Raw genomic sequence first — 19,709 nt, forward strand, 5'->3', positions numbered from 1 at the left:
CATGCCAAACACCTTCATCACCTTTCTGTCCTTTTGCATGACCAGACCTAGGGAGCCGTGAACTTGAACTCCAACATCCCTCTGCGCATCAGTGCTGTTGAAGGTCCTGCTATTAACTGTATACTTCCCCCAGCACCTCATACCAGTTCAGTTGAGCAGAGAGTGCTGAAATCAATGAAATTACAATTTTTAAATAAGCTAAAGATTTATCATCTTCCTCCATTAAAAGATCACCCACTTTAAGAAAAATGCTTCTCCCAAACTCCTATAACCATAACAGTCTTAGATGGTTAAAGATCAGAGCTTCCAAAGTATTATAAGCAAAATGTGCCAAAATATTTTAAAAGTAATACAGGTTGGAGCACCCCTTATCCAAAATCCCAAAATCAAAAAAAAATTTTAGCACTGACATGACATCACAAATGGAATATTCCACAGGGCACTGAGGAGATTCCCTGGCAAGGTGCAGGTCTTTGCACACCACAGATGGTTCTGAGAAGAGACCTCACATGTGCACTGAACTGAATTTAATGAAAAGTAGAAAAACACTACATAAAGCAAAAACAAAGATCTCAGTCGTGTATTGAAAGAGTGGATTCATCAGTGTTGGAGTGAACGTATGCTGCCTAATGGCATGCCAATCAGGAAACAAGTAAAGATCTATCATGGCGAACTGAAAATTGAAGGCAATTGTGAATATTCAGCAGGTTGGTTGCAGAAATTTAAGAAAAGGCACATTACAGTTTTTAATCATTTGTGATGATAAAACATCCGCTGATCACGAAGCAGTAGAGAAATTCATTGATGAGTTTGCCAAGGTTGTGACTGATGAAGATCTAACACGCTGAACGGCTGTACCCGTACATATGTGTAATAAACAAGTGTAAGACAAGACTGTTTCGCAATAACATATAAACTCAGAGTCGGGAATGATGGTGATATCAAATATCCTTTGACTGTCTACTGAAGTAGTGATAGCTTACCTTTCTGATGGTTCAATGTACACGTTATCATTTTGTGTACAAAATTATTTAAAATATTATGTAAAACTACACCCCCACTCCCATTGTCATCACCATGGAATGCGTGGCTGTTTGAAATCAATGGTGGGTATGCAGCCAGTTGCAATGCTGGAACCCAGTAATAGACGTAGTCAGGGGCAGTCATTCAACTCTGATGGTCTGTGGAGGACCCAGCTCCATCATGTCAGACCGTACTGTGACTGCGGACTGCTCTCTCTATGAGCTTCACACCAGCTGTACATAAGCTGTAAATGTAATAATGTAAATGGATTTTGTGTTTAGTCTTGGGTCCCATCCCCAGGGTAAATACAAATGTATAGATACAAATATTTCAAAATCAAAAAAATCCAATATCCAAAACACTTATAGCCCCAAGCATTTTGGATAAGAGGTGCTCAACCGGTAAAGTTCAAAGTTCAAATAGATGTTATTATCAAATTACATATATAAATTCATATGTCACCATATACAACCCTAAAATTCATTTTCTTGTGGGCATAATCAACAAATCTCTAGAATAGTCACTATAGCAGAATTGATGAAAGATTGCCCAACTGGTGCAAGAGTGCAGAGGACAACAACCTGATCAAATGCAAAAAAAAACAATTATATAAATATTGAGAATATGAGATGAAAAATCCATGAAAGTGAGAAACATTTCAATGATGGCCAAGTGAAGTTGAGTGAAGTTCAAAGATTTAAAGTACATTTATTATCAGAGTTATCTCCTTTTGTTCAAGAGCCTGATGATTGAGGGGTAATAACCGTTCCTGAACGTGGTGCTGTAAGTCCTGAGGCTCCTGCACCTTCTTCCCAACGGCAGCCCCAGAAAGAATCATGTCCTGGGTGGTGGGGGCCCCTGATGATGAATACTGCGACAGCGTTTCATGTGGATGTACATAGCTAAATGTCGAATAAATACGCAAAGATACTTGTCAGAAATACAATGTCAGTAAAATCTGCCCCGCACGACAATGCAAGGAAATAAATGAAAAGGTTAACGTTGGGCGATGAGGAGTTAACCAGCGCATCCTCTACTTTGACTTCTCCTTCCACCTTGACAAGGCAAACTACTAACATCCCGTGGTACAGGAGTCCATCGCACACGGATGATATTATTTCAATGGAAACAACTACAGTTATAAAAACATGAAAACAATAACCAACCTGAAGCAAATGAACCTCTAAGTAAATGCAGCTTTTCTGAGGGCCCCCATCAGCTCTTGTCAAATGCCATCTCCGCATCTCTCTATTTTAGTCTAATTACGTAGCCACAAACTCGCAATTATTTGAATTTGATTTTACTTGAGCGTATTTGTGTGTGTGTGTATATAGAGAGAGGCTTGACAGAAGCCACGAGGCAGGCCAAGCTCTGGACTAGCCATCATTCTCTCCGTGAGGAACAAGGGCGCAAAATCGCGTTTTGAATCCGCCGGCTGGTTTTTGACGGACCGCAGCCGCCGTAATGCGGTAGCTTGTTGCTGTTAACAACGGTCTCACGGCGGACCATGGAGCCGCAAGGAGCCGGAGGGCGCAAGCCTCGAAACTTTAATCAAGTGATGCAGGACAGCGAACAGGTGGGTTTAACAATCCCGAGACGGTATGGCCTCAGAAAATTAGGGTCATGGCCCAAGTCTTGATCAATAAACTCAGAGCACCAACCACAAACGCAGGATGTCCACAGTGGTCACTGAATTCAGTGATAATCGAAGACATTGGTTAACATGGTCAGTAATCTTAGGCACCAGCCGGACTCAGAATGTGTACTACTGTACTGTATTCACTAAACCTGAGACAACGTGACCACAATGCTCTTTAACTCCAGGCATTAACCCCGAGATACAGTGGCGTGCAAAAGTTTGGGCATGTCACGTACCCCGTGACGGGTTAAAGAACCAGCAGAAATGGAAAACACTTTGGAGTCTGGTATTGCTATTAACTAATGGTATTTATTAGTAACTACGCAATACAGTAATATAAATGCAGATATATCAAACAGGTTAGCAATGATTTTATATATATATATATGTATACACACATTTAAGTGTGGAAATATATGACAACCAAGCTTCTTCGAGTCTAGGGGTAAATAGATAGTCCTACAAAGATGAGTAAAGTTCAGTTCAGTTCGTGGTATTGAGTTGAGTAGTGATGGAGAGAGAGAGAGAGGTGTTTGGTTCTTCAGGTGAGCTGATGCCGTCGATCTTCCTGTTGTCCTCTGAATTCCTTTAGAATTCACCGACTGTGACCACAACAAAGGGGACCGTTCTTCTGTGGTGGAATTATCAACCCAAGCGAGCGTCGGGCACACGAATAACTCCCCACCGGTCACACCCTTTTCACACAGCGAGAGCCACTGATCGATCCTCCAAAACCCACCTTTTCTGTGGGCACAACAAAGCTCATTCAGTGTCCAAAACCATTTGTCTGTAGGTCTAACAGTCGATCTTCTATTTATCTCACTGTGCTGAATTCCAGCTGTCCATCAAGCAGCTCCTCCCTTCTCTCTCTGTAAGAACTTGGAAGCTGCTAGTGTCCTTGCAAACTGTAAACAAACTGTGAGCAGTCTTTGCCTTGCTCTCTCTTTTTAACAAGATGTCTGTGTTGAACAACCCTCTCTCTTTTCAAAAGCACAGTTCATAGGGGTAATTCAAGACCCCGTCACACCCCCTTCCTGTTAGAAAAAATTTTTGACAAAGGCAACATTTTTGGTTTAAAGGTAACTTACAGACTTTGAACCAACACGTATAATCATCAGATAACAGAGCAAAAATGTGTACAATTTCTAACTTAACATCTGGACAAGCAATCAGCTATAATATTGTCAGTACCTTTCACATGTTTGATTTTTAAGTCATATTCTTGCAATATCAGGCTCCAATTTAATAACCTTCTATTCTTATCCTTCATCTTAGTTAGAAACACTAACGGATTGTGATCCGTGTGAACCAGAAGTGGTCTCTGGGCAGGACAAACTTAGACTTCAAAATGTTGTAAAGCCAGAATAAGTGCTAGCAATTCCTTTTCAACAGTGGAATAGTTTTTCTGATGCACATTAAATTTCTTTGAGAAATAAGCTACTGGGTGTTCAATGTCATCCACACCCTTCTGTAACAGTACTGCCCCAGCAGCTTCGTCACTAGCGTCTGTCGCTATAGAAAATGGCTTTGAAAAATCAGGTGCTTTGAGCACAGGATGATAACACAGGATGGTTTTCAGGCGTTCAAATGCCTCCTGGCAAAGGTCATTCCATACAAATCTTTCACTCTTCCCTAGGAGTTTTATTAGGGGGAGAGCGACATCTGCGAAGTTCTTACAAAACTTATGATAATACCCAATCATTCCCGAAAACCTTCTCAAGGCTTTCTTGCTGGTCGGAACATGAACCTCAGCAATAGCTCGAACCTTGGCCTGTACAGGGGCCAGTTCGCCCTGGCCTACTACATAGCCAAGATATGTAACTGTGGCATGACCAAACTCACTTTTAGCAAGGTTTACAGAAAGGTTGGCCTTGGACAGCCTTTCAAACAGTTTTCTACAGCCACAATATTCTCTTCCCACGTGTCATTCCAGATCACTAAATCATCAATGCAAGCCCCTGTGTTTTCTAACCCTCTAATCACAGAATTGATCATTCTTTGAAATGTTCCTGGAGCATTTTTCATCCTGAAGGGTAAAACATTGTACTCATACAGTCCAGATGGTGTCATAAATGTGGATATCTCTTTAACCCTCTCTGTTAAAGGAACACACCAATATCCTTTTAACAGGTCAATCTTCGTAAGGTATTTAGCCTTTCCCACTCTATCAATACAGTCATCCACTCTCTTTCCTTGTTCCTTCTTGTTTTCAATTTCTTGCTTAACCATTTTACTTTCCTCTATATTCATTCTGTAAGGATGCTCTTTGATCGGCTGGGCTGAATTTACAATGACGTCATGCACTGCAGCCGTACACCGTCTTGGAATGTCAGAAGATAAATCTTTATGCTTGATAATTAATTCCTTCAATTGTTTTTGCGGTGTAGGATTCAACTGATGGACCTTGTCGGTAATATTTTTCAAAACAATGGAATTCTTAAATCTTGTTGATACTAGATTCAGCAGGTTAAAACGAAAGCATTTACAAGCCGTGATACTTGCCAAAGGGGATGTTACTAAGTACTGACCATGCAGGGTGCCCAAACTTTTGCTTCGGGCCCTTTTCTTTTTTTGTTATTTTGAAACTAAACGATGGAAATAAAAAAGTAATCTTGCTTAAAATATTAAAGAAATCTGTCATCTTTAACTTTTTGCCTTTTGGAAATCAGGTCATCTTTTACTGGCTTAGCTATTCACAGTAATAGAAATTTTGACCTGGGGTGCCCAAACTTTTGCATGCCACTGTATTATGTTCACCGTGGAAACTTCACCCCGAGTAATGGACCCAGGATAGTGTGTTCACAGCGGGATAAATTGGTTAACGTGATCCCTAAGCTCAAGGCTCCAAAGTGAGACAAACAAGAGAGAATCTGCTGGAAATCCAAGCAACACACACAAAATGCTGCCTGGCCTGCTGAGTTCCTCCAGCATTTTGTGTGTGATCCAAACTAAGATGTGTGTTCATAACGAAAATTAGACCTGAAATGATACACTCACAATATTCACTAAAGCAAACCTTTGAATAGTAGTCATTGGTAATATGTAGCATCTGCTTAGCACCCACAACCTCACCCCCACTCCCAGCAGGGTCATGTGAAGCCAAGGGAGCAGGTGGTGGATGGTCATATGAGCTGCTGCTGCATATCACAAGTCCTGGTTATGCAACCACTCTCGCCAGGTAACCTCTGAAGAGTCTTGATAATGGCTGGGGTCACCCATCTTGTAAAGACACTGCCCAGAAGAAGGCAATGGCAAACCAGCTACTTCTGTAGAAAAATTTGCCAAGAACAATCATGGTCATTGACCATGATCACCTATGTCATAAGACACGGCACATAATGATGATGGTAACTAACTCTGAGGCATCATGTTCATTGTGATCTCTGAACTTGGGTTATAGCTCATGTCCACAGTAATAGTCTGCTTATAATGGTCCTGAATCTCTGATAGTGCCATCAATCAACTCAGGGCACTAACCCTAGAAACATGAGCTTACAGTAATCAAAGAAGCCAGCTACTCTTGAATAATGTGTTTTCAAAGATCATCATAGCTCAGGGACTAATTCTAGGTAGCATGCTCATAATGCTCAGTAACTGAGATGGCGTGTTCAAAATGGTAATGAAATCCAGGTAATTGACCTGAGGTACCATAATCACAATGGTAACTTAACGTGAGACACTGCTCCCACAACACTTACAAAACTCAAATCAGATTCGGGGCAATAATCCAGATCCGTATGTTCACTCTGATGATCAAAGCTGGATCATAATCTGAGTCTGTGTGCTTTTTATGATAATTAAACTGAATTAGTGTCATCAATGTTATCATCAAAGCCAGATCACAACTGAACATCTACGCTCTGTCCGCCAGAGAAAGCAGGATCTCCCAGTGGCCACACATTTTAATTCCACATCCCATTCCCATTCTGACATGTCTATCCACGGCCTCCTCTACTGTAAAGATGAAGCCACACTCAGGTTGGAGGAACAACACCTTATATTCCGTCTGGGTAGCCTCCAACCTGATGGCATGAACATCGACTTCTCTAACTTCGCTCGGCCCCACCTCCCCCTCGTACCCCATCTGTTACTTATTTTTATGCACACATTCTTTCTCTCACTTTCCTTTTTCTCCCTCTGTCTCTCTGAATATACCTCTTGCCCATTCTCTGGGTCGTCCCCCCCTTGTCTTTCTTCCCGGACCTCCTGTCCCATGATCCTCTCGTATCCCCTTTTGCCAATCACCTGTCCAGCTCTTGGCTCCATCCCTCCCCTTCCTGTCTTCTCCTATCATTTTGGATCTCCCCTCCCCCTCCAACTTTCAAATCCCTTACTCACTCTTCCTTCAGTTAGTCCTGACGAAGGGTCTCAGCCTGAAACGTCGACTGCACCTCTTCCTAGAGATGCTGCCTGGCCTGCTGCGTTCACCAGCAACTTTTATGTGTGTTGCTTAAATTTCCAGCATCTGCAGAATTCCCGTTGTTCACAAACCAAATTAGAGTCTTCACACCGATACTAAATTCACACCATTGTGTTCACATTGAATACCAAATCAATATCATTGTATTTAAACTGATAACCATATCCAAATAATACTCCCTACACTGAAAACAAAAGCTGAATCACTGACCCAGTCAATGCTTTTACACAGTCAACTATATCAAAAACACAAACCCAAGACAGTACACTTATATTAACAATCACACCAGGATCATAACACCAATCCAGTGTGTCTTGATGAATTTGTGAATTTATTACCTCTGTGCTAAATTCATTCAAATATTTTTGTATTGTGTAGGAAATTGATACTTTGCCGCTTACATTAGAAAAGTTACGTGGATTGTCTGAAGAAGATAAAACAGAAAATGCCATGTTACGATCTAGGATAGATCAACAGTCACAGCTCATCTGCATACTAAAACAGCGGGCTGATGAGTTCATTCGGCATTGTCAAGCATTGGAAAGAATTAATGCTGAGCTGGAGAGCCAGTGTGAGGACTTGAAGCAACAACTGCAGGGTGAAGTAAAGTTGTCAGCTCGGCTGGAAGAGCGATTCATGGATCTGGCATTAAACCACCAAGAAATTATCAAATTTAAGGATGAATATAAGAGACAGAATTTGGTGCTTAGTGAGCAAAATGAAAATCTTAAGAGAGAAAATGAAAATCTTTTTCGTCGAGCCTTGCAGGAGAAGGATGACCAAATATTGAACCTGTCCAATAAACTAGAAGAATGTTCGAAACAATGCAACATGCTGGAACGAGAATGCAAGTAAGCAACATGATAACAAATTTGAAATCCGATATGTCCTAAAAAATTAACTAAATACAAACATGGAGATCATGGAAAGACATGTCAGAATGGGAATGGGAAGATGAATTGAAATGGATGGCCACTGGGAGATCCAGCCTTTCACAGTAGATGGAGCGAAGGTGCTCAATGAAGTGGACCCCCAATTTTTGTCGAGTCTCACTGATGTATAGGAGGCCGTATTAGGGGCAACAGATATAGTAAATGACCTCGACAGGCTCATAGAAGTATTGTCTAACCTGGAAGAACTGTGTGGGGCCATGAATGGTGATGAGGGAGGATATGTAGGTGCAGATGTAGCATTTGTCCTGCTTGCAGAGATAAGTGCCAGGAGAGAGATCAATGGGGAAAGGCAAGTGTCAAAGGAATTAAATAGGGTGCAATCCCTACTAAAAGTGGAAAATGTGAAGGGAGGGGAAGACGTGTATAGTGGTAGGATCCCATTGTAGTTGGTGGTATTTATGGAGTATGATATGCTTCTAAACACTAGAAATTCCGCAGATGCTGGAAATCCAAAGTAGCACACACATAATTCTGGAGGACCTCAACAGATCAGGCAGTATCTGTGGAAATGAATAAAGGATCAATGTTTTGGGTTGAGAACCTTCTTCAGGATGGGAAAGTAAGTGGGAAGACGCCAGAATAAAAAAGTGGGAGAAGGGAAGGAAGATAGCTAGAAGATGATAGATGAAGCGAAGTGGGTAGGAAAAGTAAAGGGCTGGAGAGGAAGGAATCTGATAGGAGAGGAAAATGGACCATAGGAGGTAGAAGATGGTAGGTAGCTCCCAGTATGGCTACTTCTACGTCAGTGAGACCCATTGTAGGTTGGAGAACTGTTTTGTCAAGCACCTTCACTCAGTCCACCACAAAAGGTAGGATTTTCCAGTGCCCACCAATTTCCCATTCCCATTCCAACATCCCTGCCTATGGCATCCTGTACCACTGTGAAAGGACATACTCAGGAGAAACACCTCATATTTCGTTTGAGTAGCCATCAACTGAATAGCATGAATATCGATTTATCTACCTTCTGGCAATTTCTCCCCCTTCCCCCTTCTCTCCCTTTCCATTTCCCATTTCTGGTTTCCCCCTTCCCTCTGCTGTTCACCTGCCCACCTACTCTCTGGGTCCCTTCTCCTTCCTTTTCTTCCATGGTCACTGTCCTTTCATATTAGGTTCCTTCTTCTTTAGCCCCTTACCTCTTTCACCTATCATCTTCTAACTTCTTACTTCCTCTCCCCTCCACTACCTTCCTCCTCACCTAGTTTCACCTATCACCTGCCAGCTTGTACTCCTTCCCCTCCTCCCCACTTTATTCGGGTGTCTGGCCCCTTCCTTTCCATTCGTGTTGAAAGGTCTTAGTCTGAAATATCAACTGTTTACTCGCTTGCATAGATGCTGCCTGACTTGCAGAGTTCCTCCAATATTTTATGTGTTTTGGTCAAGGTTTACAGAATCTGCACACACACTGCACTTTTATATCTACTTTATTTATCTATTTTTTATTATCTTATTTAGAGATACAGCACAGAACAGGACCTTCCAGCTCAACGAGTCACATCATCCAGCAATCCACTTGTTTAACACTATCATATTCACAATAGTTCAGGTCTCCACCGTATTGTTTGATACTCTGTGATTCCATGACCATTGACCTAAAGAGATCCAAGCCTAGGGTGCTACCTTAAAAATACTCATCCCCTTAGACTGCTGAGGTCGCTGGCCATGTTGTGGGTCACGAACGTATCCCAGATGGGCCCCCCAAATGTGACTGATTGAAACTGAGCCACAAAGAAATTGTAACTGGGAAATATAAAAGTCTTTATTCACACAACATACTTTCAGGAGAGCGACTCTAGAACAGGGGTTTCCAGTCTGGGGCCCATGGACCCCTCAGTTAATGGTATTGGTCCATGGCATAAAAGTAGAGTTGGGAACCCCTGATCGAGAAGAATCCAAGAGGGTCTCACTTTCCTAGCACAATATTTTTTTAACAATTTCAATACAATGATTACAATTAACTACAGTTTCAATTGCTATAATCACGTACTTATACTTGGAGTATATTCAGATAAATTTACAAAATTTCCTCTTTACAATGGCATCACCTCCCAACTAGCAGAACCCCTTTGAATATTCCGAAAGCCAAAGTACAAACTCTAGACACCCAAAATATACTCCTTTTGTAGTGTTAAAGGATAGCTCAAAGAATATACAACTAACCAGAAGTTTAAGTGACAAATCAGACCAGTCCTGAACTGTGTATTAAGTGGCAGGGATACCCCTTTAACAATGAGCAATTAGCAGGAACATTCACCTATTGGCTTCCCCTCTGTCGTTTCAATGCACAGAATCAGAATGGTTGATTTCACTATGCACAAAATTTCAGTTAGAAGTTAATTTGTGTAGAGGTTTAATTTCCTGAAGAATTGTTCTCATTTTAGTTAATCCATAATTTCATAACTCCAGCATGATCCCTAACAGTTATAAAGTGTAGATTCCAACCCCTCCCCCCCAATCCAATTCATCATGGAATTTAAGTTTATAATAATCCAAGCAAGATGGACTACTTGTAAATTATAAATAAAAAGTGAAATGTTTTAGAACTTCCTTCAATTAGAAAGGTCCTGGAAAATCTTTTACAAAGAAGCCACTTTCTCATTGAAACCTCCTGAACATTGGAAGGCCTAGAGAGAGTGGACATGCCGAGGATGTCTCCGATGTGAGAGTTTCCAGAACCAGACAACATAGCCTCAGAATAGAAAAACAGCTCTTTAGAACAGAGCTGAGGAGCAATTTCTTTAGCCAGAGAGTGGTGAATTTGTGGAATTCATTGCCAAAGAGAGCTGTGTAGGCCAAGTCATTTTTGGTATATTTAAAGTGGAGGTTAATAGGGACTTGATTAGGAGGGGTGAAAAATGTTATGGGGCAAAGGTAGGATTGAGAGGGAAAATAGATCAGCCATAATATATCAGCAAACTCGATGGGCTGATTGGCCTAATTCTGCTACTATGTCTGATGATCTTTATAGTAATTATAAAAGATTATTTTCATAAATTAGTAACAACATAAGAAAGTGGAACAGGTGTACAGACACTGGTGGTGACACAAAAATGATTAATGTCTTTAGAAAAGAAATTAAACAGGTTCTTGTCAAAAGTTAGATTCATTTTTTTAATGTATCAAAGTTAGATTCATTTTTTTAATGTATCAAGGACGTACTGCAGATAGAATCTCAAGATTTACAAAAATAGAAGATAAGAGGAGGTAGGATTCAACATAATTTTATAAAACATCAGTTAGACCACAACTTGAAAAGTGTATACAGTTCTGGTCTTCACATTGTGGGAAGAATCCAGTGATACTGGAAAGAACGCAGATGATATATTAAAAATTAGATTTGCTAGAATGTTGTCTGGAATAAAACATTTCAGTTATGAGAAGAGATTGGATAGGCTAGCTTTGTTTTCCTTGAAGCAGAGGAGCTGAAGAAGACTGAAGAGGGACTGATAGTAATAACCTTCTCATGCCAGAGGTGTGTAAGACTTGAGGACAATGTTTTAAGGTGAGGAGGAAGAGGTTTAGAATGGATCCGAGGATGAATTATTTTCAATCAGAGGGTGGTTGAAGTTGCCCTGAGAAGGTGTTGGAGAAACAGACTCGCAAAATGTTTAAGGTTAGCACTTGAAATGCCAAGGCATGCTGTGCAATAGACCAAATACTGGTAATGGGGTTGTTCTGTTTATTTAGAGATATGGCTGTTCTGTTTATTTAGAGACAGGCCCTTCCGGCCAATGATCCATGCGCCGCGCCCCCCCCCCCCCCACTCAGCAACCCACTACGTAACTCTAGCCTAATGATCCATTAACCTACTAACCAGTACATCCTTGGACTGTGGGAGGAAATCGGAGCACCCAGAGGAATCCCACACAGTCATGGGGAGAGCTTACAAACTCCTTACAGATAGCGCTGGAAATGATTTCTAAACACCAATGACCTGAGCTATAACTGTATTGCGCTAACACTGCGATAGGTAATTGATGGTCAGCATACACATGGTAGGCTGAAGGACCTATTTTTGTGCTGTATAATGAAAATAAAGAGTCACATATAGGCAGGTCATTTCATGACCACAGATTTACTTCTATAAACCTATTAGCAAAGCAGATATTTGTTGTCAAAAACCTGTTTCCTGGGGATTTCAAAATGTCTTTGAAGTATAAATATCAGTTATCTTTTTTAATTTTCTGAAAATCAATACTATAATCATAATATGTGTTCTTTTCTATATTTCAGGCAAATGACAATGAATTTGCGAACAACAGAAAGTGAATTTTTAGACAAACAAGCGAAGACAGAGAAGTCTTATCTAGATGAAGTGCAGTCTCTGAAGGCAAAGCTCAAAGAAGCAGAAGATAGATGTAATGGTATGTGTTCAAGTAAATAACCACATCTAGTGTCACGATAAATTGCAACATATCAAAGACCAATAGGATGAAAGATTTTAACAGTATATCTGAAATTAAAAATATTGTAAATTAAATTAGAAGTATTTTTGTCATATAGTTAGAAGTTCCTTAAAGACTTACAATAGTTGATGCAGTTACAGCAAAATAATGACTTTGGATAACAATCTAAAATTTAAAAAAAAGATTTAATGCTTTGCCAGTGTACATGACAAATAAACTCTTCTTGGGCCTTCAGCCCGGTGTATCGTTTTTACCCAACATTTCAATGAAAAACCCTACCATCTTTATCAGGGTTGATGCCTGGACATGTCTAGTCCAGTGGTATTCATACGTTCCTCCTGATTGGTTAGTCCTCATCCAATCAGGTTTCCACTGTCCCACCTTGTTTACACTTGAATTCCAGTTCTTACTTAGAGTGGACCTTTGTCTTTTTAAAAAAATCCTTTTCCTCTTGTTTTATTTTAATGGCTTCCTTCACCAGGCAGTCCAAAAAGCCATTGATCAGATGAGGACTAACCAATCGGGGGGGATGGACGACGGGGGTATAAATACCACTGGACTAGACAAGCCCAGGCATCATCCCTTTTGAAAATGGCAGACTTTGTCATCGAAATGTGGGTTAAAATCGATACCTGTACCCGACTGGGAGCCCAAGAAGAGTTTATTTGTAATCTAAAATAATTTTATCGAGATTGACTTAGGCAGAATTGAGTAATTAATTTAAATATATCTGGTAATTTCAAAGCATGCTAGTTTTCAGCAAAAACATTACATATAGTAAGTTCAAAATGTGATGAAATCATTCTTTTCTAAATCAAGTGTCTTGACCTTTTGTTTAGTTGCAGAACTGAAACAAAAAGAAGCTGCAGAAATTAGAAATCATGAAGAAACAGAATTCCAAAATAAAATGATTTTATTAACACAAGAGAAAGAAGAACTTCTTAAAATTTCCATGGAGAGAGGGAAAATTATACAGGTCAAGTTGAGAATTATAAATGATTCAGTTTAAGTAAAGAAGAAGTGACTATATTTTTCTGTTTCTGCCCCCCATGTTGCTACTAATTTGCTTCCCTTTTGTTTTATATATGAGACCAACCTCACCACCATCCACTCTATCCAGACGCCATGTAATGTTATATGCTTTTATCATATCTTTAACCTTCTCTAAAGCAAACAGTCCCAGTCTCTCTGAGTCTAACCTACCCTTGTAATTATAGTGATAGATGAAGCCAGGTGGGTGGGAAAGGTATAGCAAAAAAGGAATCTGAGAAGAGAGGAGAGTAGGCCATTGGAGAAAAGGAAGGAGGAGGAGACGCAGGGGGAGATGATAGGCAGGTGAGATGAGGTAAGAGACCAGAGTGGGAAATAGCAGAAGATGTAAGAGGGAGGGGATTTTTTTTTACCAGAAGGAAAAATTAATGTTCATGCCATCTTGTTGAAGGCTATCCAGATGGAATATGAGGTGTTGTTCCTCCACCCTGAGAGTGGCCTCACCATGGCACAGGAGGAGGCTATGGACCGACATATTGGGACGGGAATGGAAATAGGAATTAAAATGGTTGGCTACCAGGAAATTCTGCTTTTGGTGGATGGAGCAAAAGTGCCCGATATCTTCGCTGGATCCAGTCCAATATCTTTGCAACCCTCACATAATGAGGCAACTAAAATTGATCACAGCATCTGGTTGAGCAGCAAGGAACTAAGGTGAAGGCTAGCAATGGCATGCACAAGCACTACCAAACTCTGGAACATCTGGAAAGATAGATCTGTGAGCACTGACACCAAGATACACCTCCTCAAGGGTCTCGTCTGGCCAGTAATCCTATATGGCTGTGAAACATGGACCCTAAAAGCAGCTAATGAAAAGAAGTTGACAGCGTTGGAGATGTGGACATACAGATGGATCCTCAGGGTATCATACATTGAAAAGAGATCGAACAATTTCATCTTACAAAAGACTGGCACGAAACCAATACTTCTGGAAACCGTTATCCAATGGAAACTTGGCTATTTTGGACACATCTCAAGAACTGATGACACACTGGAACGCACTGTACTTGAAGGCAGGGTAGAAGGAAGCCGCTCCCGAGGCAGACAGAGGACAACATCAAGAAGTGGACCAGCCTCACCGCCAGAGATGCAAGAGGTTTGACTGCTGACAGATTGCAGTGGAAGAAAGTGGTCACCAAGGCTCTGGCAGAGTATGGCACATGATGATGATGATCTGGTTGAGGCTGGACCAGCTTATGGCTTTCTTGGTAAAGTCTTGAAATGTGCATGCCTTATAACCTGCCTTGCACTTTCAATGATCGTCCACTCTTACCCTCTGTTCTTGCACCATTTTTAAACCGTTTTCTCTACTCTGATGAAAGGCCTTAGCCCAAAATGATTACTGTTAATTTTCCTCCATAAATGCTGCCTGACCTGCTGAGTTTCTCTAGCACTTTGTGTGTATTGCTCAAGATTATCATTTAGAATATTCTTTATTCTATTCTGCCTCTCATTATTCCAACCCAAATGCATCAGCTCACATTACATTATCTCCGACATGTCTGCCCATTTTCGCACGCTGTACACACTCTGATATGATATATTACTATACAGTTCACAATGTTGTCATCACAACCCAGCTGTCTGGACAGATAACTGAGGGTAATTAGTAAGAAAAAGACAAACAACATATGGGAAATGTATAGAACAACAGCAGTTACTGGAAGTGCTGAATAGACCAGACAACATCCATGGGGGATAAGGAGGCATATTACAGGTAAAGTATCTTATATCAAAACTGATCACTTCTGACACTAACATCAGGCTTAGATTTCTATTTCTCTTTCTGCATCACTCATATGACCTTTAGTCATATAAGTAATTGCTAAGCCTCAGCATTTCAGATTTTCTTGGCCTTGAACATAACAGTACATGTCTGTTGAGGAGATACACATCGATACAAAAGGGAATTTGTCATTTGCAAATGCCTAATTTCTGTTTCAATTACCTTTTAAAATATAGGACAAACAAAAAGAGATACAACTACTTGAGGAAAAGCTAAAATTAACAGAAAATGCAAAGAAAAATGCAGAAGACAGGTAAAACAAATCAGAACAATTTACTAAATATGACCATATAATGATTAATACTAAAATGTTTAACCTTCAGAATGCAACACTCACTTACTTAGTGCTGTGGTTCTGGACTAACCATAGCTTTTGTAAGCTTAATTGTTCTTGATATGTGATTCAAACCTGACACATCTGATCTGGTTGAGGTCAGGGAGCCTGGCTTTACTCCCAGTTACTGGCTTCAGGTGTTTCTAGTTCCTTCTAGTCAGTCAGTAAAATGAGTTAATTTTAATTTAAGGGCATAGCTATCAATACCTATGCCTTTTAATGCAACTTCTTCAAGATTCAAGTTGCTGTTTGTGTTTGAATAATTGCATTGTGCACCTTCACATGACTGCTTCTATATGGCCCCATTGTAAATAACCGGCATCTGACTGGTTCAGGATGGGGTTTTAATTTATAGAGGAGTAGACTACTATTTTGTATTTTATACATTTCATTTAAAATATGTGCTTTGTATTTCAGATTTCAACATGAAGCTGCAATGGTAAATGAAAGTGCAAGAGTCAAAAAGTTAGAGCAGCAGTATCATAAATACGTAAAGATTTATACTGACTTGGAAAGAGTAAGTGACGTCGGTTCTAATCCATGGTCAGCTTACTTTTGTCATTTGCACTGTTCAAATTGTTTTTTCCTGCCTGCATAAGTACCGCAAAGGCTAATAATGCCATGCCTTTTTAAAGTAGAAATTACACTAGCTGCCAAGTCAATAAAATATTAAATAAAATTATTTGCGCATTGCTTCAAGCATGGAATATTCCCTTTCCATTACTGAAATTGTACAAATGTTTCCAGAATATTCTCAAAATCTTTGGCAGAAGACGTTTTATCAGATACTGCATTTCAGTTGTACTGTACCTCAGACCTAAAATACATTTGCTAAGTATTAACACTGTTATGTGCAATTTTAAACAATCAACACACTGTGGAGAAATTAAAGCATTCTATGGAAGATGCTAAATAAGCACATTCAAGTTAACATCTTTACAGTTACCTGCAGATTTAAAAAATATTGCAGGAAAAAACTCAGATGTAGGATTCCTCATCCATCACTTCTACTTGTGTAAACAACCTGGTGTGCACTTGAACAGATGTAAATATTTGGAGTGAGATGAAAAATGTATATCTCATGTGGCTAGGGTGGTGAAGAAAGCTTTTGGTTTGCTGGCCTTTATTAATCAGAGCATTGAGTATAGGAGTTGGGATGTAATGTTGAATTTGTATAAGGCATTGGTAAGGTCAAATCTGGAGTATCGTGTACAGTTCTGGTCACCGAATTATAGGAAGGATGTCAATAAAATTGAGAGAGTACAGAGGAGTTTTACTAAAATGTTGCCTGGGTTTCATCTCCTAAGTTACAGAGAAAGGTTGAACAAGTTAGGTCTTTATTCTTTGGAGCGTAGAAGGTTGAGGGGAGACTTGATAGAGGTGTTTAAAATTATGAGGGGGATTGATAGAGTTGACGTGGTTAGACTTTTTCCATTGAGAGTGGGGAAGATTCAAACAAGAGGGCATGGGTTGAGAATTAGAGGAGAAAAGTTTAGGGGTAACATGAGGGGGAACTTCTTTACTCAGAGAGTGGTAGCTGTGTGGAACGAGCTTCCAGCAGAAGTGGTTGAGGCAGGTTCGATGTTGTCATTTAAAGTTAAATTGGATAGATATATGGACAGGAAAGGTATGGAGGGTTATGGGCTGAGTGCAGGTCGGTGGGAATGGGATAGGGTAAGAGTTCAGCACGGACTAGAAGGGCCGAGATGGCCTGTTTCCATACTGTAATTGTTATATGGTTATATTTACTGGTAACTAAAATGGGTCTCCACCATAAACCTGTCACATGCTACAAACCTTACAAGTAATCCATTGAAAAATAATATATTTTCTAACTTTTTTTCCTATTAATAGGAATTTGAAGCATTCAAAAAGCACAGCAATAACCTACTAACAAAAGAAAAGGAACTTAATGCCAAACTACGTCATCTAACTCAGTGATGCCAGATTTCAATATGCATATTATAAAAAGGTTGGTTGTTTATATCCAGATGCAAGTAAAATGATTTTTAGTGACCTGCTTTTGAAGTGGTTTATTATTTTAATTGAAAATGCTTAAACAAATAACCAACTGTTCTGTGGGGACATCGCTCATTCTGATTGTTGCAAGTTGCTTCCATTGTGATTGGTTAGTTTAGAAACTGCAGCTGTTTTTCCCATTGGGTAGCTGCCTGGTTTCCAGTTTCAAATATACTGGGTATTTAGCGAGCATGTATGGAAGGTTCTTTCTCTCTTCTTCGGTTTAAGGCAAGCGGTGCATATGGCCATTGGGAAAATATGCTCTGCAATATGCTTTTAGCTAAGTATGTTTGTTGAATATTCAGTTTTGTAGTTTCTGTAACTTGGGGAACATAAACGTTTGGTCAAATTTTTACTGGTTGTAATTAAACAATTAATATACCTATTCACAATCAGTGTTTTCTGTCTCACTTGCCAGACCGACAAACCTGATTCGATGTTACACCAAAGTAGGTGAAATCAAAAACCAGTGTTGGGAGTTGCAGCAAGTTAACACTGTGAATGGGTTCAAGCAGACAAATAATGGCAATTCTGGAAATTTATGGCTATAATTGTTCAGTTGAATTGAATTGACTTTCTTACATCCTTCATATACGCAAGTAAAAATTTCTCTCAAATGTTGAAATCGACAGGGCACCCACCACTTGTACTGGAAGCTTGTTCCACCTTCTCATCACCCTCAAGTTCCTGCTAATGTTTCACTTAAACATTTCACCTTTCATCCATAACCCATGACACCCGGTCATAATCTCATACAAGCTCCGTGATAAAAACCTGCTTTCCCTATGCATACCCCTCATAATTTTGTATACCTCTGTCAAATCTCCCCTCAGTTTTCTACGTTCTAGGGAATAAAGTCCTTACCTATTCAACCTTTCCCTATGACTCAGGCCTTCATGTCCAGGCAACATCCTTGTAAATTTTCTCTGCACTCCTTAATTTTATTTTTATCTTTCCTGTAGGTAGCTGACCAAAACAGATAACACAATACTCCAAATTAGTGTTGGTAAGGCCTATTACAATTTAAACAAACATCCCAACTCCTGTATTCAATACATTGATTTATGAAGACCAATGTGTCAAAAGCTTTCTTTGCAACCTTATCTACCTGTGACACTTTCAAGGAATTATACTTGTATTCCAAGATCCCTGTGCTCTACTCTATTCCTCAGTGCTCTACCATTTACCATGCTTAACCTACACTGGTTACTCTTCCCAAAGTACACCTTCCTGTATTAAATTCCATCTGCCATTTTTCCAAATGGTCCAGGCCCTGCTGCAAGCTTTGATAATCTTCTCTGCTGTCCACTACAGCCCTAATCTTGGTGTCATCCACAAATTTGCTGATCCAGTTTACATTATCATCCACATTGTTAAGATCGATGACAAACAACAACAGACCCAGTACTGACCCCTGGGGCACTCACTAGTCACAGACCTCCAGTCAGAGACAACCATCTACAACCGCTCTGTAAATTCTTCCATGAAGCCAATGTCTAATCCTATTTACTACCTCATCTTGAATGCATGCAACTGAGCCTTCCATGCAGGACCCTATCAAAAACCTTGCTAAAGTCCATTTAGACTTTACCTTCACTGTTTTGTCATCGTCAACTTTCCTGATAACTTCCTCAAAAAAACCCTGAGTTTGGTTAGACCTACTTGCCACACTCAGACATGTTGACTATCCCTAATCAGACCCTATCTATCCAAATACTATATATATCTTTATCCCTTAGAATACCTTACAAGAATTTTTCCAATACTGGTGTCAGGCTCGCAGGTCTCTAATTTCCTGGTGTTTTCTTACACAACAGAACATTAGCTATCTTCCAGTCCTCCAGCACCTCACCTGTGGCTAAGGATGTTTTAAGTACCTCTGCTCGGGGTCCTTCAATTTCTGCACTAGCCTCCCACAGAGTCCAAGGGAACACATTGTCAGTCCCTGGGGATTATCCACCCTAATTTGCCACAAAAACAACAAACACTCCCCTTCACTATAATCTGTAATGGGGCCCATGACCTTTCTGCTGTATTGCCTCACATCTATAGAATGCATGTGTCTCCGAAGTAATACAG

At 40.1% G+C, this 19,709-nt stretch overlaps 1 protein-coding gene across 1 annotated transcript; it reads left to right on the plus strand.

Moving 5' to 3' along the window:
• Nucleotides 1-2,498: 2,498 nt before the first annotated feature.
• zgc:172182 (coiled-coil domain-containing protein 89) lies at nucleotides 2,499-17,942 on the plus strand. The gene is made up of 7 exons (XM_063050149.1): nucleotides 2,499-2,599; nucleotides 7,461-7,933; nucleotides 12,269-12,399; nucleotides 13,281-13,417; nucleotides 15,454-15,530; nucleotides 16,029-16,128; nucleotides 17,466-17,942. The coding sequence occupies exons 1-7, from the start codon at nucleotides 2,531-2,533 to the stop codon at nucleotides 17,550-17,552; spliced, it is 1,074 nt and encodes a 357-aa protein (XP_062906219.1). The 5' UTR covers nucleotides 2,499-2,530; the 3' UTR covers nucleotides 17,553-17,942.
• The last annotated feature ends 1,767 nt before the right edge of the window (nucleotides 17,943-19,709 follow it).

This window comes from Mobula hypostoma, chromosome 6 (assembly GCF_963921235.1).
Source record: "Mobula hypostoma chromosome 6, sMobHyp1.1, whole genome shotgun sequence".
Classification (NCBI taxonomy): domain Eukaryota; kingdom Metazoa; phylum Chordata; class Chondrichthyes; order Myliobatiformes; family Myliobatidae; genus Mobula; species Mobula hypostoma.